Below are 27,353 nucleotides of genomic sequence, written 5' to 3'. Positions count from 1 at the left end.
AGGTCAGGCCTGGCCTATGTCCCTTAATAATCCCATTATTTAGTACAGGTATAAGCCATTTGTGTCACTCTACATGTTACTGGTCTGCAATTTCCATCCTCTGTCCCCATCGGCTATGCTAGTAGCATTAGTACGAAGCAGAGGTAGTAAAATTTCCCGGATGCCTCAAAACTATACTCGTCCTTTATGTCTGAATTACATTGGGGTTTCTGCATAACTACAGGAGATTGGAATCATGCTACTGCCCCCATCCCTACCCAGCATATCATTTTCCCAACCTATGGATAGGCAGTAAAGACAGATATGTCTTATGTCATTTACTATGTACCATAGCTAGAAAAATCGTGAGATTTCATAGTGGGGTGGGGGTGGTTGCCCCAGTACTCCCAATAATTTTTTTTTTGTTCAGACATATAAAATATATTAAACTGCATAAAAAAAGTTGTTGAGCTTTTCAGAATTTCTTTTGGTATGCAGGTAGCTGTAGCTCAGGAGTCAAGTGTTCATGCAAAAGGTACCAGGTTCAATTCCTGGTGTTTTCTGGTAGGGGTGGGAAAGAATCCTGCCTAACACCCTGGAGAGCTTGTGCCAGTTGATATAAATGGGTTAAATGGGCCAAGAGTGTGACTCAGTATTAACTTCCTGTGTCCCTAAACAATCCATTTCCATGTTGAACCGGACTGGATAGACTGCAATTTCCATCAGTTCTTGTCAAGATAGTTAGAAGTGGAAAATACTAGGATTTGCAGTCCAGCACCAACTGTAGGGCCACCCTTTTGTCTGACTCTGTTTTATCCTATTCAGACACATAAAATCAAGATATAAATATTTGGAAGTGGTTTACTACTGCCACCTTCTGTGCAGTACTGTGCACCTTCTACCATCTGTGAACGGTCCTTTGCCAATGTCACCTTTCATTACTATGCTTCCCAAACAACTGCCTGTCAAAACTTTCTATGTCTCCATCACCATTGGAACTGCCTTTTCTCTTTTCCTGATGCGTTTAGAGGCATTTTAGCCTGCTGTCTCAACTTTGACCATCCATTTTGTGTGCTCCAAATCATATCAGAATCTAGCCTTCTGAAGGTATTGCTCACAGCTTCTCTGCCACACTCAGACCCCTTTTATCACATTACCATGTGCAGAATGCAAAATTTATCATACAAAATCTGGATTAGATTCAGAGTGAATGGATGGAAATTAGTAGAACAAACACCAAGATATTTTCTAAGATATGCAGTTGATAGCATATTATTGGCAGAAAAGCACAGCAGTGCGAAACAGCTACTGTGGAAGGTGAAAGAAGAAAATGCAAAAAGAAGATTGCATTCAAACTCTAAGAAGAAGAAAATAATGACTGAAGAAAAAGTATATAACTTTAAAGTTGAAATGAAGAAATCAAAATAGTTACCGGTAAATATTTTCTATTCATTAGTTCAATCATCAGTCCAAATGGCGATTGCAGCCAGGAAATCAGAAGACTGAGACATGGAACAGCAGCTGTCACAGAACTAGAAGAAATTCTCAAGTGCAAGGATATATTACTGGAAACCAGTTAAACATTTATGCCATATTATGGTATTTCTGATTACTCTATATAGATGAAAGTTGGACAGTGAAGAAATTTGTGGGGGGAAAGTGAATTCATTTGAAATGTGGTACAGTATTGGAAGAGGACCTTATGGATACCATAGACCATCAAAAAGACTAATAAATGGGTACCAGATCAAAGCAAGCCTGAACTCTCTATTGGAGTGAAAATGACTCAATAGAGGTTATTGTACAGGTATTTTGGACTTCGCATGAGAAGACACTTTTCAGTGCAACAGACAATAATGTAGGCCAAGTTAAAGCAAGCAGGAGTTAGTAAGGGAAGCCACTGCCCTTCAGTTTGCAAGAGCAGACCAGGACTGTTATAGGACCTTTGGAAGATTACTAATTCATAGATTTGGCATACGTTCAGAGTGACTTGATGGCACGTAGGAACAACAATAAAACATGGATGATTAATTCTCTGAGAAAATGTAATTTCACTATTAGCTATGTTCAAACCCGCAGGAATTGTGAAGCAAGTTAGAAAAGTAACTACTGTACTGAGGTAAACTTTCAAGCTGGATACATCTTATTTCAATTATTGATTGTTCTCATTCTAAGGGTGACAAAGTGCTTTCATTGTATGTTATAGATAAGATAAAGGTTTCGTTTAAATATTATATCCAAGATATTAAATTGTGTAAAAGTAGCATCTTATCAAATTAGGATGAATCACTGTTAATTCATTCATTTTTCTCCATGAGATACTGACATTTAAGATCTTTTTCTTTCTTTCCAGTTGGTTAAGCACTGCATTTTATTGTTGTGTCATAGGGACCTCTAGTGATTAAAACTGCATTGCATTCTTTGATCTTGCAGGTGACAGTTCTGTGTGTGACTTCACTCTGACAATCTGCCATTGGGAGCCTATTTTAATGCAACAGCATGAGCATCAGAGAATAACTTATTTCATACAATATTTCTTAATTATGCTGTACTATAAAGGTGCTTCTTTCTATTCAATTGTTTTTATGCTTCTCTTCTGGAGCTCTGATGCTGACCAACTTATGCCAAACTATGTATGCCAGCTGTTGGTCTTCTTCCATGCTCACAGTATGTGTGTGTGACCGCACAGTATAATATTTTTGTATAGTTGGAACTCTTGTTTTAAATATAGAAAACATTTCAAACTTTACTACTGAACTTGTTGCTGCACTTGCCAGAAATATTGTAACATTATTCCAAAGCGTGGTTTGCTTCAAAAAAAGAGAACTCCTAGGGAGTAAAAATCTGAAGAAATCACTGTTACAGCCTCGTCCATACATAATCATTCGTAGAACATGTGCATGGGTAAGGAGAGGTGAGGCAACACTAAATATTCTATCCCGAAGGTTGCACACACGGCAAACCCGCACTCCTGTGTTAGTCTCCTCCACCCTTATGCCACTGCCCTAGATCTTTGTAAAGATGGTCAGGGCATTCTGATGGCATGGGTGTACCTATATGCACTAGCTAGATTTTCCACATGAGCACTCTTTAATGATGACTCACACAGATGGCTTAGATATTGGTGGGAACAGTGGTGGTGGACACATTAGAACAGTGGTCCCCAACCTTGGGCCTCCAGATATTCTTGGACTTCAGCTCCCAGAAATCTTCACCAACAGAGGTGGTGGTGAAGGCTTCTGGGAGTTGTAGTCCAAGAACATCTGGAGGCCCAAGGTTGGGGACCACTGCATTAGAAGACAGAGTCATTGCATAGATCCAATCCATTTTTCCATGCAGAGACTCTACATGTAATGTTTATGCTTAAACAGTGGATCATATTTAAAAGCTTTACCATTCATTCCGCATTGTTATACAGGCTTCATCTCATCTCTAGAACTCAGAATAGGGAAAGTTTCTTTGTCTTAAGACATCTCTGCCTAACAAACCTGGGCATCAGTTTTTTTGCATTTCTAATTTGTAGTTGTAGCTGGTGCTTCTCAGAGCAGGTGTTTATATTAGAAGAGATAAATTGGATTCCGTCTTGAATGGGCAGGTTCATCAGTGCTCCAGTTGTCTTTGGAATAATTTTCAGCACCTTTCCGTCAGTGCTTGATTTGGCCAGTTCAAGCTAGTGAGAAAGAACCAAAGATCTGAAGATGCCGTTGCCACCAGCCTCCAAGGTTTTGGTGCCAAGCAAATTTGAGCCACATCCAGAAGAATGGTGTAGCAGTAATAAGAACAGCTGCTGCTCCTCCAGAGACAGAGTTATTCAGCAGAGAACACAATGTGTTTTGAACCAAAGATTTTTGTCAAGGGAATTGTGTATTTTTAGAAGCAGGCAGTCTTGGTTACTGGGAATCGAACAAACAAGAAAACATGTTGTGCTGCACACTGGAATATCATTTATTGCAAGTTCATGCTTGGGTAAATCTTTGAAGCAATCTACATCTCCTCCTGCAGAGAAGACAGTGATTTTCCAAGGCATTCCAAACAGCTTTATGTGGATTAGGGTAAAACCTGGATAAGAATCTAATACCTTAGTGGCTCACGCAATTCCAGTTATAACAACAAAAGTCTGGAAAGATTTGTGCTTGTGATTCTTTATGCAAGATAATGGTTGTACATGTGTTGCTTGTCCAGCATTGTGGGCAGACTGTGTAGAAATCTTAACAACTTCAAGGTCTGTGTTTTGTTTTTAAGCTAGGCTTTTCTTATCTTCTTATTGTGGCTCAGATATATTTGAAAATATAATGCTCCGAACTGCTGTGGAGCTTTTCATCTTTTACTTCATTTTTAAAATACCATAAATACTTCAAAGTCACTGTGCAAGATTTGTGGCCTTCTATCTCAAATGCAACTCCATTTTATCCTCACAACCTTCCTTTGAAGGCTAAGTGATGGCAGATTGTGAAAAGTTATCGGGGTGCTTCACAGCTGAGGGACTGAAGTACGGAGGGATCTGTGAGACAAGAAAAGAAGTGCATGGGTCAGAAGGATAAATTTAGGGAGAGACTTCCCCCCCCCCCAGTCTGTGAACCACCCCTGAATATTGACTTCAAATGAGAAAAACATCCTTGGTGGTACAGGAAGAGAGAAACATGGAGGCACACAGAAAGTGGTACTTGAGATCTGGGAATTCAGAGGCAAGTGTGGGCATGAGAGCAAACAAAAAGAAGGAAGCCACAGAGACAAAAATGCAAACTCTAGACTAGGGGAAGAGAGAAATAAACATAGGTTAATGGTTGTCAATTCAGAGAAACCCGTGCCGGCTCAAAGGAAGATATCTCTCATCAGAAGTGGAGAATGAAAAGGGAATAAAATAATACTTGAAATTCCAGAAGGCGGGGGAGTGGACCCTTGATCTTTTGTTATGTCCCGCTACCTTCCGAAATTCAGAGTCAGTTCAGAGATGGCAGGACCTTTGTCTAACGAGATTTTTGGGGGAGGGACATTCTTATCTACACTGTGATTTAGTTCTCTGGCTGTGATGCCAGAGGTTGGGAGTTTGATACTCTGCTGTGACTCCTTGACAGGGAATGGACTCAATAATCCATAGGGTCCATTCAAGCTTTGCAGTTTTAAGAGGATGTTGATGATCCTCAGATGTGAAATCTTAAACCTGCTCCCTCTGAATGGAGTTTGCAATCCCCATTTTCAAAATTGACAGAGGAAGATGTCATGTCCATCTTCTAGTCATGATTTTTGGAATGTCTATGTTTCTTTTGAATCACCACCTATTCTGCAAAGCCCATCCTGATGAAGACTCCTGCAAGAGTCAAAGGCTGGCTTCTATTTGTGCTGTTTTAGTGGCCTAATAAAGGTATCACCTCCCCTTGTCTTCAAATCACGTACAAAGACCAGAGAGCTTTTTTCTTTCTTGTTTTCACTTAAGGAAAAAGGTAAATATTCATATGCCCTGTGCATGAGGGGTATTCATACATCAGTCTGTGTGATATCCAGTTAAATATAATTGTATGGGCTTCAGGTAGTCCAAATCACATTGGGATATAATCTGCAAAATATTTGGTGCCTTTAAGTAAGAAGTTAGCAAAAATCTTTGTACATGCAGTAATCTGTACAGCACAAGATGTCTTGAATTCTGTTTCCCATGTCTTGTTGTTCAGAGTTTAACCATCAAACCTAATTGCAGTAGGAGTACTTATAGAAAAAAGTATGGGTGGATGAGCATTGAAATAACACTAATGATATTAATAGGATTTACTTCCAAGTAAGCACATGTAGAGTTGCAGCCTTATATATAGTATCAAATGCAATCCTGTGTGCTTTTGAGGAGTCCACTCCCATAGCCTCAATCACTTCAAATAATATTTGTTGAAATTTATTGTAGAAGTATAAAGCAGTTCTGAAGTTGTGTTCTCAAAAGCTTTCACGGACAGGATCTGATGGTTGTTGTGGGGTTTTTATGCTTTTTGGCAATGTTCTGGAGGCTGTGTTTCTCCAGAACATGGCCAAACAGCCTGAAAAAGCCACAACAACCAAGTTCTCAAATTACTAACTGAAGCATTATTCTAGTGCCAGTAAAAATGGTTATATCATCAAAACCCGTAGAAACACTACAGTAGGCATCCTTCAGTCTCAAGAGACTATGGTAACATGCTCTGAATGGAGGACTTGGAACAGCATCTAGTGTGGCTGAGAAGGCCAATTCGAGAGTGACAATCCCTTCCATACTGAAGACAAATACAATCTGTCCCCTGTCCAGCTCCATGATTTTGCTGGTTGCGGGACTGACTCTTTGCCTCGGCCTGCTGAACAAGAGTCTCTTCAAAATGGTTCATCCTGCCTCCAGGATGAACACTCAGATGTCAACATTTTCCATCTATTGAGCTCCATTCCTAAGGCCTTCAGATCCTGCTTGCAGATATTCTTGTATCGCCCTCTGGGGTGCTTTCCCTGCACTAATTCTCCATACAGGAGATCTTTTGGAATCCATCTGTCAGCCATTCTCACAACACAACAATATTGTTTTTAAAATAAGAAATTAACTGGAAATCTTCTGGACGGATATACAGATAATATATGGGGACATAGATTTATGTTGCCAAATATATTGCTAATGGATTTAGAACTAAATCATGAGCAGAAAAATAATGCATTTTCAAGCTCTTTAAAGATCATTTTCAGAGTTCCTTGAAAGCCAGCATTGTATTTCTGAAATGAAAAGTCCCCATTTCTGGTGTCTGTAGAAAATCATAGAAATCATAGAAAAGTGAAGTTGGAAGGGGCTTGGACTCCATCAAGTCCAGCCCCCTGCTCAATGCAGCAATACAGTCAAAGCATATCTGTCAGGTGCTTATCTAAGTTTTGCTTGAATGCCGCTAGTGTTGGAGCACTCACCCATTCCCGAGGTAACTGGTTCCACTGTTCTAGCCTCTGGCAATGAAAAAAGTATGACTAATTGTGGGCAGGTATGCATAATAGAAAAGGAAAATCAAGAGATCTGTTCAGGAAAATTGGACATATTAGAGGAACATTTTGCGCAAAGATGAACATGATAAAAGACAAAAATGGGAGGGACCTAACAGAAGCAGAAGACGTCAAGAAGAGGTGGCAAGAATACACAGAGGAATTATATCAGAAAGATTTGGATATCCCGGACAACCCAGACGATGTAGTTGCTGACCTTGAGCCAGACATCCTGGAGAGCGAAGTCAAGTGGGCCTTAGAAAGCCTGGCTAACAACAAGGCCAGTGGAGGTGATGGCATTCCAGTTGAACTATTTAAAATCTTGAAAGATGATGCTGTTAAGGTGCTACATTCAATATGCCAGCAAGTTTGGAAAACTCAACAGTGGCCAGAGGACTGGAAAAGATCAATCTACATCCCAATCCCAAAGAAGGGCAGTGCCAAAGAATGCTCCGACTACCGTACAATTGCACTCATTTCACATGCTATGCTCAAAATCCTCCAAGGTAGGCTTCAGCAGTATGTGGACCGAGAACTCCCAGAAGTACAAGCTGGATTCCAAAGGGGCAGAGGAACCAGAGACCAAATTGCTAACATGCACTGGATTATAGAGAAAGCCAGAGAGTTCCAGAAAAACATCTACTTCTGCTTCATTGACTATGCAAAAGCCTTTGACTGTGTGGACCACAGCAAACTATGGCAAGTCCTTAAAGAAATGGGAGTGCCTCACCACCTTATCTATCTTCTGAGAAACCTATACATGGGACAGGAAGCAACAGAACTGGATATAGAACAACTGATTGGTTCAAAATCGGGAAAGGAGTACAACAAGGCTGTATATTGTTTCCCTGCCAGACTGGAGGAATCCCAAACCGGAATTAAGATTGCCAGAAGGAATATCAACAACCTCCGATATGCAGATGATACCACTCTGATGGCAGAAAGTGAGGAGGGATTAAGGAACCTTGTAATGAGGGTGAAAGAGGAGAGTGCAAAAAACGGTCTGAAGCTCAACATCAAAAAAACTAAGATCATGGCCATTGGTCCCATCACCTCCTGTCAAATAGAAGGGGAAGATATGGAGGCAGTGACAGATTTCACTTTCTTGGGCTCCATGATCACTTCAGATGGTGACAGCAGCCCCAAAATTAAAAGTCGCCTGCTTCTTGGGGGGAAAGCGATGACAAACCTTGATAGCATCTTAAAAAGCAGAGACATCACCTTGCCAACAAAAGTCCAAATAGTCAAAGCTATGGTTTTCCCTATAGTGATGTTTGAAAGTGAGAGCTGGACCATAAAGAAAGCTGACCACCGAAGAATTGATGCTTTTGAATTGTGGTGTTGGAAGAGACTCTTGAGAGTCCCCTGGACTGCAAGGAGAAGAAACCTATCCATTCTAAAGGAAATCAACCCTGAGTGCTCACTGGAAGGACAGATCCTGAAGCTGAGGCTCCAATACTTTGGCCATCTCATGAGAAGAGAAGACTCCCTGGAAAAGACGCTAATGTTGGGAAAGTGTGAAGGCAGGAGGAGAAGGGGACAACAGAGGATGAGATGGTTGGACAGTGTCATTGAAGCGAACAACATGAATTTAACCCAACGCCGGGAGGCAGTGGAAGACAGGAGGGCCTGGCATGCTCTGGTCCATGGGGGTCACGAAGAGTCAGACACAACTAAACAACTAAACAACAACAACAATGCACAGCAACATGTACTTGTGCCACTGATGTTTATAAGGGTTGAGTAATTGTAACTACTGTAGTTCATAAATGACCATGCAGTGACTAACTCATTACAGTTTCAGTTATTTGTTTCATGGAATAAATAGAAGAGTATAGATTTATGTCTTACTCTTAGAATAAAGTATGGATGGGTGTGCATTGAAATCCTGGAGGGAGTACATGTAGTACTTAAAATTGTCTATTCATGGGGGCCCTTGGAGAATACTGTCATCACCAAACCATAATGAGCCTGAGCATTTAGTGATTATATTCTTCAAGAATATATGTAAACTGTGGGGATTATTCCTGGATTAAAGGGTATATGAAGCCTCTGATCATTATTCTGGTGGCATCGCATCTTGTCTCTTGGGCACTTTATTTGATGCACTCTGCATTTTTCTCTTCTACCTAAGTATTCAAAGCAATTAACAGTTTAAAGACTAGTGGCAAAAAACAAAACAAAAAAGACAAGAAGGAAAGAAAACAAATATGGTACAACCACCTCACCGTTTTATTTAAGAGGGTTGTGTCACGAAATACTTGGAAGCAGTTGCTGAAGTCGAGATGCCAAATTATGACTTGTCCAGTCAAGTGTGCAGGAAAAAAATTCACAGTCTCCCTCTCCCTCTGATGCCTCTAAACACAATGGATCCATTGCATGGCCCAACCTGAGCCCAGAACTTTTAAGGCTACTACTCCCAGACCTTATAGTTTAATGAGAAAGTGTAATCCAAATTTTTTTTATTATTTATATGCCGCCCACACTACCCAGAGGTCTCTGGGCGGCTTACAATAATTAAATTTGCTTTTCTAAGCTCTGCCTGAGCCAGTGGAAGGGTCTGTGCACCATAAAAGAGGAGTGTTCCTATTCCAACCTGTACTGAATTTTATGTTAGGCATAGGATCTAAGATGTATCCTACTGGAGCCCAACCACCACGCTGCAATAGGAATTATTGTATTGTCTAGGACTGTGGCCAATTTCCTGTTGCCTAAATGTACATCGGAAGAACAATCACATAAGTATCCCTCCTGCCTCAGCAGGGTTCCAGTTGTATCTTTCCACCAGCGCAAGAATGGGCATGCAACAGGGAGCCTGCTGGAGCGGCAGTGAGGGGAGAATGTTGATGCAGTTGCCCTTCCCATTTAGGCATCAGGATACAGTACTAACTTCTGTATCATAAAAATACTTGATTAAAGTGCTCTCCAAAATACTTTCCATTCACATTTTTGTAAAAAACTCAGCTTAAGGGAGGAGGGAATTCCTCAATGAAGTCACTGTCCAGCCTTTAGCTATTGAATAAATATGTCAGTTTACAGTAATTTATTTGTCATGAAGCATCTGTCATTATAGCTGTCTCAGAATTCTTGGCTTCAAACCAAAGGAGCAAGCCTATCACCCTTCTGCATAATAATCATAAGTTCAAGGTTCTGTTATCTTATGCAAATCATATACTTACAATAATTAACTAGGCAGTTGATACTTCTGATCGATTCAGGGTACATTCTGATATGACACTAACCAAACAATAATTTGGAAAAACAATATTTTTGATACAAACATGGAATTTTAAAGGTCATAATTTGTTAATTATATTGTATATTTGACCTCAGATGAATGAACCAATAATAATTTCTGGATTCTTCATCAACATGTCCCTATTATTTCCATGATATTCCATGTCATTTAAAAAGGCAGAGTGGAACTTGATGTTCATAATAATGCTTATGTGCATGCAGGTCACGGGACTTTAGCTTCTAAGAGTCCCTCTTGGTTTTTATTCAACAGTAAAGGAAGATGAGTTTGGATATGTTGCATATATTATGACATTATTCTCTAGATAATATTTTTAAGGTAACTAATTTCTCTTGAGGGCTTCTTCGTGTGAAGCTATTCCTGCAGGGATTTCATAATTGCTATATGTTAGTTGCGCTCACAAAATCTATAACCCTTTTCTCTTTCACTGCTTAGAGGATTAAGAGTTTCAAGTCATAGAAATACCTGAAATACCAGGATTGGGTGTAACAGGGAGCCTGCAGGGCTCTGAAACATTCCAGCAGGCTTGATGAATTCAAAGCATGTGTGAATTTAAGCACTGAGAGTGTTTATTTGCACTCTCATCCCTTTGGAGTTCAGGGAATTGGAGATAAGAAAAAGGTTTTATTGACTGACTTTTTGAGTGCTTTCTAATGCAGCTTTAGTTGGCAACAGTTCATGTATAAGTATGAACAAATATGTTTCAACATGAATTCAGATATCTAACTTATTGTACCCTTATTTGAACATTCACCAATTTTCTTTTAATTCCTCTCTTCCTGTCTTGTGCATCTGACAGTAAATGATACAGCTCTGATAATCCCCTGAATGAATTGTGGTTTGTGAATATATTTTTCAGATTTCACAAAAAGTATTCCTCAAGAAAGAAAAGAACAATCTAGGCAGGAACTAGAACTAACTTTATTTCTTATTTTTTATTTGAAACATTTGTATGTAGTCTAAAAACAATTTTATTTTTTAAATTAGCAGCAGACATTACTGAAAGCAATGTTAAAAACGAGGTAAGGCATAAAACCAATAAAGATGTCAACAGTGAATATACAGGCAGTACATAAATGGCAATTGTCCCAAGGCTAAGTAAGACTGCAAGTGAAGCTTCTGAGTATTCTGTACCCAGAAGACCTTGAAAACTGGTTGGAAAGGATATGTTGGCACAAAGTTATTATTCTTCCTGTGAGTACTTTGGAATAAGAAAAAAAATAGTGGATGAAATCCTGTTACACAACTTATGCTGTGTAATTCAGATGTTATCAACTGCTGAATTCTTAGAAATTAGAAATTTCCAATCCTTCCCTGAAGATCCAGAAATTACAAATTTACCCTTGTTCCACAGCCTCCAATGGGTTTTTCACTATGAAAGGGACCCATCATCAGTCTTGCACAACTTAAAGCATAACTTAGAGCAACAGGATTTCAGCCAGTTAAATGTATCTGCTTGATCCATATTACGTGGTGGCGCTGTGAGTTAAACCACAGAAGCCTCTGTGCTGCAAGGTCGGAAGATCAGCAGTCGTAAGATCGAATCCACAAGACGGAGTGAACTCCCATCGCTTGTCCCAGCTCCTGTCAACCTAGCAGTTTGAAAGCATGTAAAAATGCAAGCAGTTAAATAGGTACCACCACAGTGAGAAGGTAACAGCGTTCCATGTCTAGTCGCACTGGCCACGTGACCACGGAAACTGTCTACAGACAAATGCTGGCTCTATGGCTTGGAAACGGGGATGAGCATCGCCCCCTAGAGTCAGATATGACTGGACTAAATGTCAAAGGGAACCTTTACCTTATATTTTAACCTTAAGTACAAGGCGAGGGGGCACTTCTGAGCATTGAAACACTAAAACACAGTTTTGAACATACAGCCCATTCGATAAGATACTACAAAACTCATTCTGTAGGATATAGAACGCATATGCATAAATTAATGGACTTTATTTCTTCACCCCGTAAGTTAATTTAGCATCAACATTTGTCAAAATTCTGACTGGTTCACTTGATTTTCTGGAATCAATTTCTCTTTTATTCCCTTCCCAAGGGAAAAAGAAAGAAAGAAAATACATTTTTGTTTGCTGACCAGGATCATCATATTCATAAAAACTAGGGTGCTCTCACTCCCCTTTTTCCCACTTGTATTTAGAAAGCCAGTGAGTATGAACAAGGGGATTAAAGGCTGGCTTCCAGAAGTTAAAAAAAATTCTAAAAGCTTGGCACTACTATCTGAAAACATCAGTTGAGTAACTGGCAGACAGCTAATGGTGCCGAGTAAGATGCAGAGCCAGCTTAGCCATACATAAGCAGGTTGAAAAGTGCAAGTCAATTTTACAAACCACTTCAGGCTTCTGTGCCAGTTTCCTGCCATCACCACATGAAGCCTCAAGGACACTTACCTGGAAGGAGAGAAAAATACAGAGACTGCCTATCACATTATTTTTTGCTCTGTTTTGCTGTGTCTTTCTTTTTGACCACTAAGTGGCAGCGTCCAGTATTCAAAAGGCAAAACAAGGATTTCAGGCTGCTTATTGCTGTTCAGATCTTGCCTTGGGCATGAATTTGCTTGAAGTTCTTCAACAGTCAGTGTTCAGTCAGCTACAAAATTGGCTAAAAGGGATAAAAAATGTTGACTTTCATGCCAGGGTTGTACCAACAGCTGTAAAAATAAAACAAGGTGAAGAAATTCAGATCTGCTTGTGGTCTATATTTTAATACATTTTAAAATGTATTATTATTTTTAATATATTGTAAAAATTAATTTTTTATTTAAATTACCAAAAAAATCATTGTGTTTTTTTTATTTAAATCATGATTTAAATAAAATCCACCCTGCTTGTGGTCAGTGTTGTTAATTCTGATGGAATGTTTAAACTTTCATCCTTAATACAAGGTTGTCTAGCCCTGAAATATTTCTTTGAGAGACCCTTCCATCATTTCCTTGAATGCCTCTGAGGACTGAAATGCACACATTCCTTGAGCATCATACGAGCTCTGTTGTTGTCCAGCCAAAAGAACTGATGCTGGAACCTCTGTCTAAATTATCTTTCCAAGAGGTCCATATGACAGTGAACCTCAACCAAGAGAGAACAAATAAGCAATGCACATATTGCACGTGAATTCCCAGTGTGATATAGTGGATAGAGTGACAGAGTAGAACTCAAGGGACCAGAGTTTAAATGACTGCTTGGCCATGGAAATTCATGAAGGGTGTGGTTCTGATGTTGCTAAAACCACTCCTTAAACATCTCACCTGCCTTGAAAACCCTATCAGGGTCTCTGTAAGTTGCCTGTGACTTGATGGCACATAAACACAGATTTTGGATTCTGCAGTACACAATTGGAAACAGGGGCCTATAAAGAAATAAAATGAAATTGGTGAAAATTGTTTTCTGCTGCGTTGTGGCAAATGTTATTTTGTAATTAAGTTATTTAGGTCAGAGGTCCCCAACCACTGGTCCGCAACCCAGCAGCGGTCTGCAGCCTATCCAGGACCAGTCTGCAGTCACAGATCTCCTACCCCCCCCCCGTGAGTGCCTCCACAAGCGTTTCGCACATGCGCGCAAGTGCATTCCACCCCTGCGAGTGCACCGTGCGCACGAGCAGGGCCCCCCAAGTACGCATGCACGCGTGTGAGCTCTACCCCCCTGCGGGCATGCCACGGCCCCCAACCAGTCCGCGGTTCGGAAAAAGGTTAGGGACCACTGATTTAGGTGATTGCCACTATTAGCTTTCATTAGCTAATTTTTGGTCCCTAGGTAGGCGGGGGGGGGGGTTATAACATTTGTGATATATACCAACATTTTAGAATGAAAACTTCATTAGCTCATTCAGTCTGTACCAGTTCCAACTACTGATCAAAGGAACAATTTCAGGAGGTGTGATATACACTTCTTTGCTGCTAGCAGCTGGGTCAAGGAGAGTTGAGATTTCCAGAGTGCATTTCTTGAAGGAAGAAAGTTATCAGAAAGTCTGCTCCAGCGCTAGAGGAGGCTAGTGGACAGGGACTTTTTTTCTCATTCTCTGTGCCTACCACACCCTTTCTTCTCACTCCTTACCCAGGATGGGGGGCACTTGCCCATCACTGCTGTATGCACTGCACATTTCTCATATACATTATTTAGAGGATTTTTTTAAAAAAAAATTGTTTATTTATTTTCCTGCCTTCTATACTTCCCATCTGGCTACTAGGCCGCTCTGAGTGGTTTATATATTAAACAAATAAAGCATACACAATTCCAAACCACCAACAATGTAAATAATAATAATAATAATAATAATAATAATAATAATAATAATAATAATAATAATAATAATAATAATAATAATAAAATAATAAAATAATAAATAATAAATAATAAATAATAAATAATAATAATAATAATAGAGCAAGACAACATGACTGATAGTATAAATGTTGTGATCACTCGCTGTAATTAGGTGTGTTGCAAGGTCCAGGAAGGCCTGTCAGAAAAGCCACGTTTTTAACAGTCGCTTAAAAATTCCCAGTGAAGGGGCCAGATTGTTATCCAGATCTGAAGGCTTTCTGGAGCCTTCATATCTGCCCATGATGTCTCTTTAATGAGATTCAGAGTTCATTGCTGAATTAGGCCCTGGTTACAGCCCATTTCCAATGGCTTGTCAGTGATTAACCTTATAAAATTCTCAACCTAAAAAAAGAAAGGAAGGAAACTCCCCCCCCCCCCCGTGTATCTGTGAAAAGAATTCACTGTTATATGGGGTGCTATTTTGCTTTTTGCACCTTCTGCACTAAAGCTGCATCTGGTGGCAAGATTAAAAGTACATTTGTCAGAAAACTGTGGAGTGTGGAACAGCTCTTGCCTCTGACTCACTTTGGCTGTTAATAGATCAGTAAGGCGTAAAGCAAAAAGTAGTTTCTTCAGGAGAGTTTTCTTTACATGTCTGTATCTGACATGGAGAGGTTACATAATATGAAACTTTTTTTGAATACTGTATTGTTTTCTTTTTTTACATTCCCTCCAACCGCCCGAAAAAGCTCCAATTGGTAGTCTTTTCTGAGTTCAGTTCCCCACCATGCCTCCCGGAGAAAAGCTAGCCTGTGTGGCCTTGGGCAAACTGCAGAGTCTCAGATTGTGACCAGGGAAGGGACTGGTAGACCACATCTGATTATTTTATAGCTAAGAAACCATGGATTGCCTTAAGTAAGACTTAATTTGACAGCACTCACTTACGATTAGGAACACTACAGAATACAGTACAGTAGTGTGGCTACAGCTCCACTGGGGAGGTCTCCTCACACTAGACAGATAAGCCAGATAAGTCATTAATATTAACTTCAAAACTGTCTTTTTAGAAAGGAAGTGAAAATCCCATAAATGAAATCCCATAAGATAGATAACAAGTTTTAATTTCCATTGTGTATGCATTGCTGGATTGTGTTGGAGGTAATTAAATCAGCCCTGTTGGTCCCCATCCCAAGATGGCTGCCTCCCAAGATAGGGAAAGCACGTTCCCCCCCCCCATAGGGAAAGCACATTCAAACATTATAGTTCTGTTGAGTTCTGACAGGAAAAGGAAATCTTGGTGGCAACCAGCACTACTGAATATTTTATTCAGAATGGAGATAGAGCAGGCAAATGATCTGTGGGAGCTTCTTTTAAAAACATAATAGAACTGATGTTAGTGTTATTTTTGTATTAAAAATGTTAAATCTAATAAGCTTTGTGCATTTTTGTATCACTCGTTAAGCTCCCTGCATCAGAAACCTGGAGATTCGCAAATTGAAGTCAGGTGCAAAATCTGTACCTCAAGGAGGCAGATATGTTTGACATGAATACATGAGTCCTATTCAGGCTTTTTAAAAAGGTGATTAGGAGAGCCTGTAATGGGTGCTCCACCCTCCTCCATTCCTGACTTATCTGTGGAGCTGTAACCACATTCAAGCAGGTGAATACACAGCATCAGTGGAATTGTAAGCCTGGAGGAATTGAGGAGGCCGGTAGCTCCTGGTGTTATTAAAGGAACAAGTGACAGACAGAAACTTGCTGAATTACTGCAAATCACCCAGAAAGCCCATCTGTCAACTTCAGATGTAGTTTAATGATGAATTAGGGAAAATGGGGAATGGGTGTAGATGAAGAAGCAGATGGACAGGGGAGAGAAATGAAGAGGGCTGGGAAAGAGCAAAAGAGAGGAAAGTCACTTAATCAATTGACCAGCAACCTTTAGTTAGCCTTTTCTGATCTGCCCATAATTCCATGCATTGCCTATATGCAGAGGGCATATTTCCCAAGATCATGTCATAATTCTTATTCCTTTATTATTGTGTTTCCTTCATGAAGAAGGATAACATGCAGTATAATTATGCTGGGGCTTATTTTACCGTATTTTTCGCTCCATAAGACGCACCTCTCCATAAGACGCACCAAATTTTTAGGAGAAGAAAACAGGAAAAAAATCTGTTTTCTTCTCCTAAAAATTGGTGAGCCTTATGGAGAGGTCTGTCTTATGGAACACAACCTAGGACCCTTTGGAGGCCTCACCCAGACCCCCTGAAGGCCAGAGGGGGCAAAATCACCACCTTCTGGGGCTCTTTTGAGGTTTGGAAAGCTTCAGAAGAGCCCCAGAAGGTGGCAATTTTGCCCCCTCTAGCCTGGTGGGGGGGCAGGGTGAGCCTCCAGAGGGTCCTGGAGTGTGTTCCAGGACCCTTTAGAGACTCACCCTGCCCCCCCGAGGGTCAGAGGGGGCAAAATCGCCACCTTCTGGGCCCTTTTAAGGCTTGGGAAGCTTCAAAAGAGCCCCAGAAGGTGGCGATTTTGCCCCCCCTGGACCCGTGGGGGGGTGGGGGTAGCGTGGCAAGGGTCCGAGGGGGCCTTCCAGACCCTTGCCACGCTACCCCCCCCCACGGGGCCAGCATAGGCAAAATAGCGACCTTCCAGGACCTTTTGAGAAGCTTTCCAGCCTCTCAAAAAGTCCTGGGAGCTGGCGATTTCGCCAGGGCTGGCCCCGTGGGGGGTGGGTGGGGGCAGCCTGGCAAGGGTCCTCGGAGGCTCCCTTGGACCCTTGCCACGCTACCCCCACCCCCCCACAGGGCCAGGGGGGGTAAAATCGCCAGCTTCTGGGAGTGTTTGGAGGCTCCCCAAGCCTCCAAACACTCCCAGAACCTGGCGATTTCGCCAGGGCTGGCCCCGTGGGGAGGTGGGGGCAGCCTGGCAAGGGTCCTGGGAGGCTCCCTTGGACCCTTGCCACGCTACCCCCACCCCCCCACAGGGCCAGGGGGGGTAAAATCGCCAGGGCTGGCCCCGTGGGGAGGTGGGGGCAGCCTGGCAAGGGTCCTCGGAGGCTCCCTTGGACCCTTGCCACGCTACCCCCACCCCCCACGGGGCCAGGGGGGCTAAAATCGCCAGCTTCTGGGAGTGTTTGGAGGCTCCCCAAGCCTCCAAACACTCCCAGAACCTGGCGATTTTGCCAGGGCTGGCCCCGTGGGGAGGTGGGGGCAGCCTGGCAAGGGTCCTGGGAGGCTCCCTTGGACCCTTGCCATGCTACCCCCACCCCCCCACAGGGCCAGGGGGGGTAAAATCGCCAGCTTCTGGGAGTGTTTTGAGGCTTGGGAAGCCTCAAAACACTCCCAGAAACTGGTGATTTTGCCGGTGGGAGGAGCGTCGCAAGGGTCTGAGTGAGCTTCCAGGACCCTTGCAACGTTCCCCCCACCAGGAAGCTGGCGATTTCGCCTGTGCTGGCCCCGTGGGGGGGGAGCATCGCAAGGGTCCTGGAAGGCTCCCTCGGACCCTTGCGACGCTCCCCCCCACGGGGCCAGTGGGGGCGAAGTCACCACCTTCGCACCATAAGACGCACAGACTTTCTACCCCCCTTTTGGAGGGGAAAAAAGTGCGTCTTTTGGTGCAGAAATTACGGTATTTTATTATGTAACCTATTCCAGACCTGACTAAAGATGGCAAACATCCTGGCTCAAACACTTTGTTAATCTAGGATTATTTCATGTTATGCTGCGCTAATTATGCACCTGTTCATCTACAATTGCTGCACATTATTTCGTGCTTGTTCCAGATCAAGAATAAAAATACCCACAGTTATCATTAAAATGAAAGTGCTTTTTCATTGGTGGGACATCAGATTGCTCGAGAAAATTAAAAGAGTTAATTTGACAAAAGGGAAATTAGTCTATTTTGTTTAAAATGATCTGGCACATACAGTACATTATAATCCTTGTTCCCTAACCATGTTTAAGCACATGCCATGCACTCTTCCTCCTCCACTTTCCAAGGTTTTCCTTAACCACAACATGGCATTGTATCTCCATCACTGTATTTACATAAATGCTCACCATGCAAGGTTGTGGTGGTGGTGTTTATGTGCTGGGGAGGGGTATCAATGAACATTATTTTTCATTGATGCAACATTTCTAGACATAAACCTAAATGACAGACTACAGCTTTCCCTTTAAATGTGAAAAAAACAGAGTAAAAGGTACAATGTTTGAAAACCAAAGGCAGAAGATTTTCTGCAATTAGTGCTCCTTGCATGTCTCCACTGAAAAAAAGATTTTTCTTATCTTTTGCACATCTGGCAATTTTCTTTCCTGGAAAATAGTAATTTCCTGTCCCTAAGCACTTAGGGGTTTGTTTGTTTTTAAACTATATACAGTATGTTGCTTAGCTCCTTTCAGAGAGACTTCTGAATGACACTGACGTTATGAACAGATGCTACAGTGGACCCTTGACTTACAGACGGTTTGACTTACAGACTTTTTGAGTTACAGACTTCTCTGGCCGCAAAATTTAGGTTTGACTTGCAGACTGAGATTTGACTTACAGACCAGAAAAAAACCAAAATGGAACAAAAACGGCCTGTTACGGGATTAATCGGTTTTCAGTGCACTGTAGCTCAATGGAGACTTGAACTACAGACTTTTTGACCTGCAGCCACCGTTCCAATACGGATTAATTCTGTAAGTCAAGAGTCCACTGTACTGCCTGGACTGTATTTTCCCTGCCTTCCCTGAACCTTTCTTGACCTAAGAAAAAAAGAAACAGAATATCCCCCTCTAGTGGTTGAAGGAGGAATAGCAGCTTCCCATTAATTTCTATGGACGGAAAAGAGCAGATACGGATCAAATGGTTCTCAATGCATTCCTATGGGAAATGCAGATTTGACCTGAGAACTTTTTGACTTGAGAACTGCCTTCCAATATGGATTAGGTTCTGAAGTCAAGACCCCACTGTATTTTATGGAATGCCACTTCTGGGAAACCATCAGAGGGAGCTGGGCTTACATGTTTAGGGACTATGCAGACCATCTTACAGATAGAGAGATCCTCAGCATGCTTTCTATAAGTCAGTCATACTGATTTCAACTGAACTTTATCCCTAAAAAATATTAAGATTCAACACTAAACTCAGTTATAGGCAGTTCAGGCCCCTTTAGGTCTACTGACTGCTGTATATGAAGAATAGGTAAGGCAGAGCATCACACTGCATTTTGTCCAGATTTCAAAACCATTTTTATTATTAAAGATTAATCCCTGTGCGCTTTGCTCTTTCCCTTCATGTAGCCTAGTAGTGATATGACAACCTCACTCCCTTAATTTGAGGGTAGTGGTAAACAGGAGAGCAGAGCAGCAAAGAGAGGCCTTTTCAGATATAATGCTAAATGTATGATTTAGTACATTAGAAACTCCCACTTCTGGTGATTTCTCCTCAGATGTGCACATTTCTTCGATGTTTCTCTGTTCATTGATCAGAAGTCAGTGGCATGGAACCAAACCATGCTTTACTGGCAGAATGACTATCTCATTAAGCTGTGTTTTGCTGCCAGGAAAGCCATCTCACTGGGCTTTACTCCTAAGTTGATATGAAGGGAATTGAGCTGTGCTTTTTATGCTTGGTGGTCATCCCAATCAGTAAGAATTACACCTGGTGAATCACTTAGTTACTCTGCTCCCAAGCAGCTTAGAAAGCCTCAGGTCATACATCATCCTTCCAGCTATTCCTGTGCTGCAATAACAAGGAAGCTACAGTGGTGCCCCGCTTGATGATGATAATCCGTTCCAGGAAAATCGCTGTTAAGCGAAATCGTCGTCAAGCAGAAAAAAACACATTGGAATGCATTGAAAACCGGTTAATGTGTTCCAGTGGGGGAAATACCTGCTCATGCAGTGAAGATCCTTCATAGGGCGGCCATTTTGCAATCCCTGTCTTGCGGAAATAGGTCCGGAAAACAGCAGGGAACCATTTTGCGAACTGCCGATCAGCTGTTTTTAATCGTCGTCTTGCGAACAATCGGTTCACGAAACAGGGACGTAATCATCATAAAGTGAAAAAAACCCATAGGAACCATCATTTTGCAGTCGCTATAACGATCACAAAAAACATCGTCAAGCGATTTCGTCGTCAAGTGGGGTCAAGCAGGGCACCACTGTATTAGTAGCTTTCTTTGTTATTATTATTCATTTGTTATCTCTTTATTCTATATTTTCTCCTGTGGCCTCAAGATGGCTTCCATGATCATCTTTCCTGCTTTATCTGTACAACGATCATGTGAGGTCAGGAAACTCAGATTTTTTTAAAAAAAACTATGTTTTGTTAAAGCAAAACAGAATCATACAACATCCTGCCTTTTTCAAGCAAACTATAGTTTATCCCAAGTTCCTCCTAATAATGTGTAATGAGAAATTTTAAAAGTAGAAGTTAAAGCTTCCTGTTTCCTCCTGGATATGGTGGAGGAGATGAGGGAAGGGAAGCCTCAGGAACTGAAAGTCTGCTGCTGCGGATTGTGCACTTAAGGGATGAATGGGGCTTAGCATTATGCCCAAACTGGCTCATTCAGTCCCCTAAAAAGTTGTTCCTTGTTATCTGTCTGTCCCATTTCAGCTGGCTTGAGAGCATAGTATGTTTAACACTTTTAAGAGCTCCAAAATAAATAAAACATTGTAGAGCTGGTGCGGGGCGAAGCATGCCTTAAGAGGGTTTAAATAAAATATTGCAGCTATATTAAGCTACAGTACCTTTTTGTTGCTATTATACACTTGACAATAAGACTGGGGGGAGGGGGGGAGAAGCCATTCCTTGAAATAAGGAACAGATGAAAAAGGTGCAGAAAGGAGCAACAGAAGTCATGAAGAGACTAGAGCAACTTCCTTTTGAGGAAAGGCAATAATGTTCTGGGGCTTTATAGCTTTGGGGAGAAAAGCCAATAAGGAAAGACACAGAAGCATTCAAAATTATTCATGATATGGAGAAATGGCTAAGGGGAAGCTTTTCTTCTGTTATACTGGTACCTGGGGGTCATATGCTAAAACTGAATGGTGAAATTCAGAGCAGGTAAAACCGTGCATAGTAAAACTATGTAATTCACTGTCACAAGATATAGTGTTGGCTGCTGTCTTAGATGGCTTGCATAGGAAATCATTAAAATTAAGGGAGGCTAGAATCATCAGTGGCTAAGAGTGGCTACAACTGGACATTTCCAGTATCAGAATAAAATATAAATGTAGTCAATTTAAAACCACATATGTGATTAAATTCTTAATAATAATTCAGTTTTGGGCTACAGCTTCCAAAATTCCCCAGTCAATATGGTAGTATCTTAAAGTGGGTCAGGTGGGAAAAATGCTCCTCAAATATTCAGCCCAGTTTTTCCTTCTCTCCCATCAGGGATTAGTCATTTAAAAAAAACTCAAATGTATTTGATGACTGTTGAATGATGTAATACCTTGGCTTTTAGTCAATAAAATGTGTGATACTTCTGCTGAAACCAAACATCAGATTTATTTTTGCATATGGAAAGGTTTTTTTGTGGGGGAGTTGTTTGTTTTGGGGGCGGGGGTTTGCTTTTGTTTCTTCAAACTTGTCAACATATTTCACAGATTTATAAAGAAAACCTCTGTGTTTTATTAAAAAGCTGCTGGCTCCTTTAAATTTCTGAGAACCCTGGCACCACAGGTACATATATGATTTTGTGTGTGCTGTTTGTAAAATAATTGCCGGGAGAACACACTAGCAGTTCAAGGCTATGTATTGATTTATCTTTTTTAGCTTTCCCTTTTTCCCTTTAATGAGGACTAGAATGTTTCCACATCAGTTAACTGCCTTCATAAAGCACCAGAAGGTCACGCCAGCGTTACACTGATCTTTCCCTTTGTGTCTATAATATAATTGGCTGATTGTGCTAGTGATGAGTGAGCTCCCCCCTCTGCCACTTTCGCCCAGAGCAGTCTTGGCTACATGTTATTAAACCTCATTGCTAGTTCCCTGAGGAGAACAGCTCTGCTACGCTCTTCGCTAGCAAAGGCAGTGAGTGGCATTGCGCAGGTTGAAACAGCAGAAACAGCATCCATTTTAATCTGCAGGAAGCCTCTTGCTTTACAAGGGCGTTTTTTTCTCCTTCAGATGCTGTAAAATTTAACTGTGCAGCTTCTGTATACATTCTTGGCGCTTGGTATCTGCTTTCTGTATGATGCACTGAGATGGTACACCAGGAAAACTGTTCGTATCAGGTAAGAAATGGACCTCTTTTGCCATAATCAACAGCATCCCTCTTGGAAGAGAAGAGTGGAAGAGGCCTGCCTGTTTTCCATGCAGCAGGTTGCTTCTTTTTAGCTTTGCAAAATTGGGTCGCTTTTCTGAGTACAGTACCAGGATTTCCAGACTGTAGTTTGTTATTATTCTCTTTTTAAGGCAACTGTGGTGGGTATGGTGCTGAGAAAAGAAAAAAAAATTCTGCATAGATGTTTGTTTATATCGCCTGAAAGATGATGATGCTGTAGGGAGAAAACAGTTAACTAGTATAGTTTTCATTAAAATATGTGTATTAATCTAAATATTAAATCCCAGCTTTCTCTACTCTTGTCAACACAGCCAACAGCCCATCAGTCAGTATATAGTCTCCTGTGATAAGGTGTGCAAATTTGTATGTAGATTTGGGGGGATGATGTTAATAGTCTCTTAAAAATACAGATACAGAATTTTATGAAGAAACATATTTTAGCATATTTACTATTTCTTTTGGAAACATCACTTCCTGGTTTTCTGTTAGATGTGTGTACTTAAATGGATCATTTTATCATTTTTCATACGCTGCATGTTTACTACTCATATTTATTTATTTATTTATTTAAATACCTAAGTACTTTTAGAAGCAACTCATAGACCTTACAACTCCCCTGGTGTTTGAACAGTAATATTCTGCCATCATATGTGTTTTCTGCCTTATAATAACTACAGTAGTTTCCCATCTCAGGAAGGAGTTATCCACTTAGGTTCTAGTTGAATAAATACATTGCTGTCAGGAGTGTGGGGGGGGGGTTGGAGAATAGCAAAATGGAGGATTTAGATTTTATTGCTACAATCAGATAATATAGAATTTTAAAAATCAGAATATTTCATTGCTATCAGTACTTTTCTAAACTGAAATGCTTTCAGAACAGTCAGCTACCAAGTTTTGGTGTATGTAGTCTCTCTCTAACCTTTGAATATGAAATCAAAATTCTGCATGTCATTGAGTCAATAATAACATTTAGAGCAGAGGCCAGTGTATTGAATTTAAATGCAGAGGCGAAATATTTGAGTATACAATTGAGTTCACAAATTGGTTACACAAATGTGCAAGTGTTTATAGGAAAAGAGAGAAACAGAGATGGAGGACAAATTGCTGTAGGGACAGATCTGGGTTTGGTCTATTTTCAGAAAAGCTGCAGATGTGTTCCTATACATGATATAGGACTAGAGTGAAATGAAATGGGAAACATGAATGTGAAAAAGCAGCTGCTGTTTTCTTCTTTTCATTTTATTGTGTTAAACTTAATATTTTCTATTCAAGCAACAGTTTTGGAATAATTCCCCACTCTCACCCCATTCAATCTTTGTCTCATCACACTTGTGCTTCACCACTTTTAGGATTTCTGAATGTTTTAAGTCTGGGAGTTGTTTGGCAAATAGCGCTGCCTTCATTTTGTCGCCTCTTGGTATTTCAACAAATAGCCTAGCCTAGCTGGCTGTGCCACAAAGAATTCTTGACAGCCACGTTTTGTCATCTGATAGAGGTTAAAGGTTGCCAATTGTTTCTTTTGAAATGGAAGTCAGTTCTGTGGGAAGTGTGATTAAGAGAAGGTACGCTGAACACCATCAAGAGGAGCTGTAATATTGGAATGGACAGCTTTTTGACACATTTGGTGCTTTCTGTCTTTCTCTGTTCAACCCAGCAATAACAGATATTCCAGTTTGTTTTCATAGTGCTGTGTATTAATGTGTGAAATCTGTGTAAACAAATGAAAGTTGCCTTTAAAAAGAAAAAAAAAGTCTTAAACACCTTGCTAGAATAACATGGCTCCTGGCAGGAAAGCCACAAAGATAGGCCCAGATCACATTTTTAATCCATCCGTGATGTTGAATCTGGGATTTTCGGCTCAAAGGGGAAACAGTACATGATTAGATGTCTGCAGGCCAGGAGGGAAGGGTGGCTTCTCACAGTGGGGGAAGGGACAATATAAAGAGCGGCCACCGCCACCCATGCCATCTGTGGCTAAATAATAAATGTCTTGTTTGCATCATACAGCCAACGAGATTGGAGTATTTTAATTGCACTTCGCAGATGAGTCTCAGTATGCTGTTGAAGCTTAATGCTCTATATCTTTTTGGGGTATGGTATTTGAATGTTAAGCTCCCTGTTCTCCTTTTTCATCCAGATATAAGGATGGGTAAAATGCCTTTTCAAACACTGATCACATTTGTCATGTGCTAGTGCACCATGCAGATCATTTGCTCCCACTTTTCTCTCTCCCTTTAGGCAGTCTGGTAAACAGACTAGACATTAATAGTTTAATGTTACAGCTGAGCCTAGTACATAATGTGATTTACAATACCCAAACAAGCCAGGATTGTAAAATAGCTTCAGAGCAGGGTTTGTTGTTGGCTTATGAATTGTTGCTTGCTTTGGCACAATAAACTAACCCTGCGTTTAATGTCACACAGATCTTTCCCTGTCTTTATCTGTTTAGCCACATAGGATGGGAAGGGGACGTAGGGTTGCATGCCCCAGCACGCAGCACTCAGTCATGTTCTTATTTATTAAATTGTCTTTCATGGCTGTCACATGACACGCAAACCCAGTTCTCTGGATATGAACTTGAAACAGAGCTGCAACCAGCCATAGCAGTGCCAACGCAAATTCTCCTGTCGCCCATGACCAGGGGAGAAACACTGCTTTTTCACCCCTACTACAGGTAGCAATATTGATGGGGAGGAAAGAGGATGGATAGCAGGGCTGTGGCACTAGTGACTCCATTCCCTGGATTGCTGCCTGCCTATAGCATGGACACGTCTCAGTCTCTTCTAGCTACCCCTCCCAAAGTGCCTTAGCCCCAGGAACCTTGAAAGCTTGGCATTAACCACAAAGCTGGCTGAGAAGCAGCCACACCGGAGGTGGGCACAAGGCAGTTCAAAGAAAGAGACCAGTGGCAATCATTGGCTCAGACAATGAGTGCCTGAGGGTAGTACCATCACCTCCACCACTCTGATAGGCTGAGGCACCCTGGTTAATGGTGGGCCAGTCCTGAGCTGTAGCCCTAATGTTTGTTGCAATTGGTAATAAGAACATGTGAATGGCATTCACATAATACATGTTTAGGTATGCAACTAAAAACAAATAAACCTTTTAATAAGTTAAACTAATTGGGGAAGCAGGGTAAAGATTTCTAAATTATCAGCGATGTGGAGAGACTGCCAGAATGAAGGGCTGTCCAGTGAAAGACTGGAAACTCAGAAGGATCAAAAAGGAAATGTAGCTTAAAACATACATAACAGGATTAGAAGATTCTTGTTATTCTTGTGTTAAGAGTCAGGTTCATATTGGTAGTAATATTGGAAAGGCTAGGAACACAGTTGGTACTGTTGAGAAATACTAGATTTTGAATCTAGGGGATGGTGCCACATGGTTGTTAGACAAAAAGTCTTACCTGCTTATATTAACTCAAGTACAGTGGACACAAGTACAATTTTTGCATCATTGCCCAGATAATGCTAGGGACAGCTGAAGGCAGTACTCTGTTTTCCCGAAAATAAGACCTAATCTGAAAATAAACCCTAGTATGATTTTTCAGGATGCTCATAATATAAGACCTACCCCAAAAATAAGCCCCGGTTAAATGAAATCCCGCCCTCCACCCTCGTGCAGCATTGTGCAGCAACCAGAAGAAGATGACATGATTGTATTTGAATCAATGTAGATGGTTGTACATGAAAAAAATAAAATATCCCCTGAAAATAAGCCCTAATGCATTTTTTGAAGCAAAAATTAATATAAGACCCAGGGAAACATGGTAGGAAAAGAGGAACATCAAATATGAGATGGATGAACTCCATAAATAAAATCATAGCCTTGAGTTTACAAAAGTTGAGCAGGGCTGGTGATGATAAGACATTCATAGGAATACCATATGTTGGAGCCAACTTGACAGCACAAAACAACAGTTGCTCAGATACTAAATTTACAATAGTCTGTGGCCAGAATCAATTGGTGCTCATATAAGGTTTGCATAATATGTTGTGTCTAATTATAGATGAGGTCCTGGATCGTATCTCGATTGCCCACCTGGTTATGTGCCCAATTGTGCAACCAGGATGGACCCCCAGCACCTCATCATTTAGCCACAGCGAACTACAGAAAACTTATGCAAACACCAGTGGGATTATGGCCTGTGTTTATAAAATCCAGTCTTCACATTTCTGTCATAATATAATCCGGCATTTTTTAAATCACTCCCCAGTGACTTCAATGATATTCTGAGCTCTGAAGTAGATGAGTTTTGTTTTGACACTTGTAGGGTGAAACATGTCTCTTGACATTGACATTGGAGTCACCAGCATTCATATCAGTAGTTCTGTATTATTTTCCCACTCTCCTTTCTTGATGAAAAGTAAGGCAATATAGCCAGCTTTCCAGGTGGTTTCTATCTGAACATGAGGACATGCTCCAGCCTGTAGCCCTGCCAGTGCCACTGTTAGTTAAAGATAATGTTGCCCCTGAATCTGGAGATTTTGTTAGTCCCAGTGTTAGAAAACATGCTGGATTTCCTTTAAAACCAGCTACTGTCACTACATCATATGATGATGGATTCTAAAAGTTAATTATGCAAGGTGTGAAATAC

At 41.0% G+C, this 27,353-nt stretch overlaps 1 protein-coding gene across 7 annotated transcripts in view; it reads left to right on the top strand.

Moving 5' to 3' along the window:
- Window positions 1-27,353, top strand: part of SCHIP1 (schwannomin interacting protein 1) — a 525,056-nt gene that overhangs the window by 454,412 nt on the left and 43,291 nt on the right. Inside the window, exon 1 of one of the 7 annotated variants that reach the window (XM_072996131.2) lies at window positions 17,943-22,706. The exons of 5 other annotated variants lie outside the window; for them this stretch is intronic. In XM_072996131.2, the coding sequence (XP_072852232.1) occupies window positions 22,677-22,706 (30 nt within the window). In that variant the 5' untranslated portion in view covers window positions 17,943-22,676. Of the gene's footprint in view, window positions 1-17,942; window positions 22,707-27,353 lie in introns of those variants that run through there. One more of the 7 variants, XM_078389052.1, reaches the window with a different exon arrangement.

The sequence above is a fragment of the Pogona vitticeps genome, chromosome 3 (assembly GCF_051106095.1).
Source record: "Pogona vitticeps strain Pit_001003342236 chromosome 3, PviZW2.1, whole genome shotgun sequence".
NCBI classification, from domain to species: domain Eukaryota; kingdom Metazoa; phylum Chordata; class Lepidosauria; order Squamata; family Agamidae; genus Pogona; species Pogona vitticeps.
The sequence above is the reverse complement of the archived record's forward strand: the minus strand, read 5'-3'. Positions and strand labels throughout refer to the sequence as shown.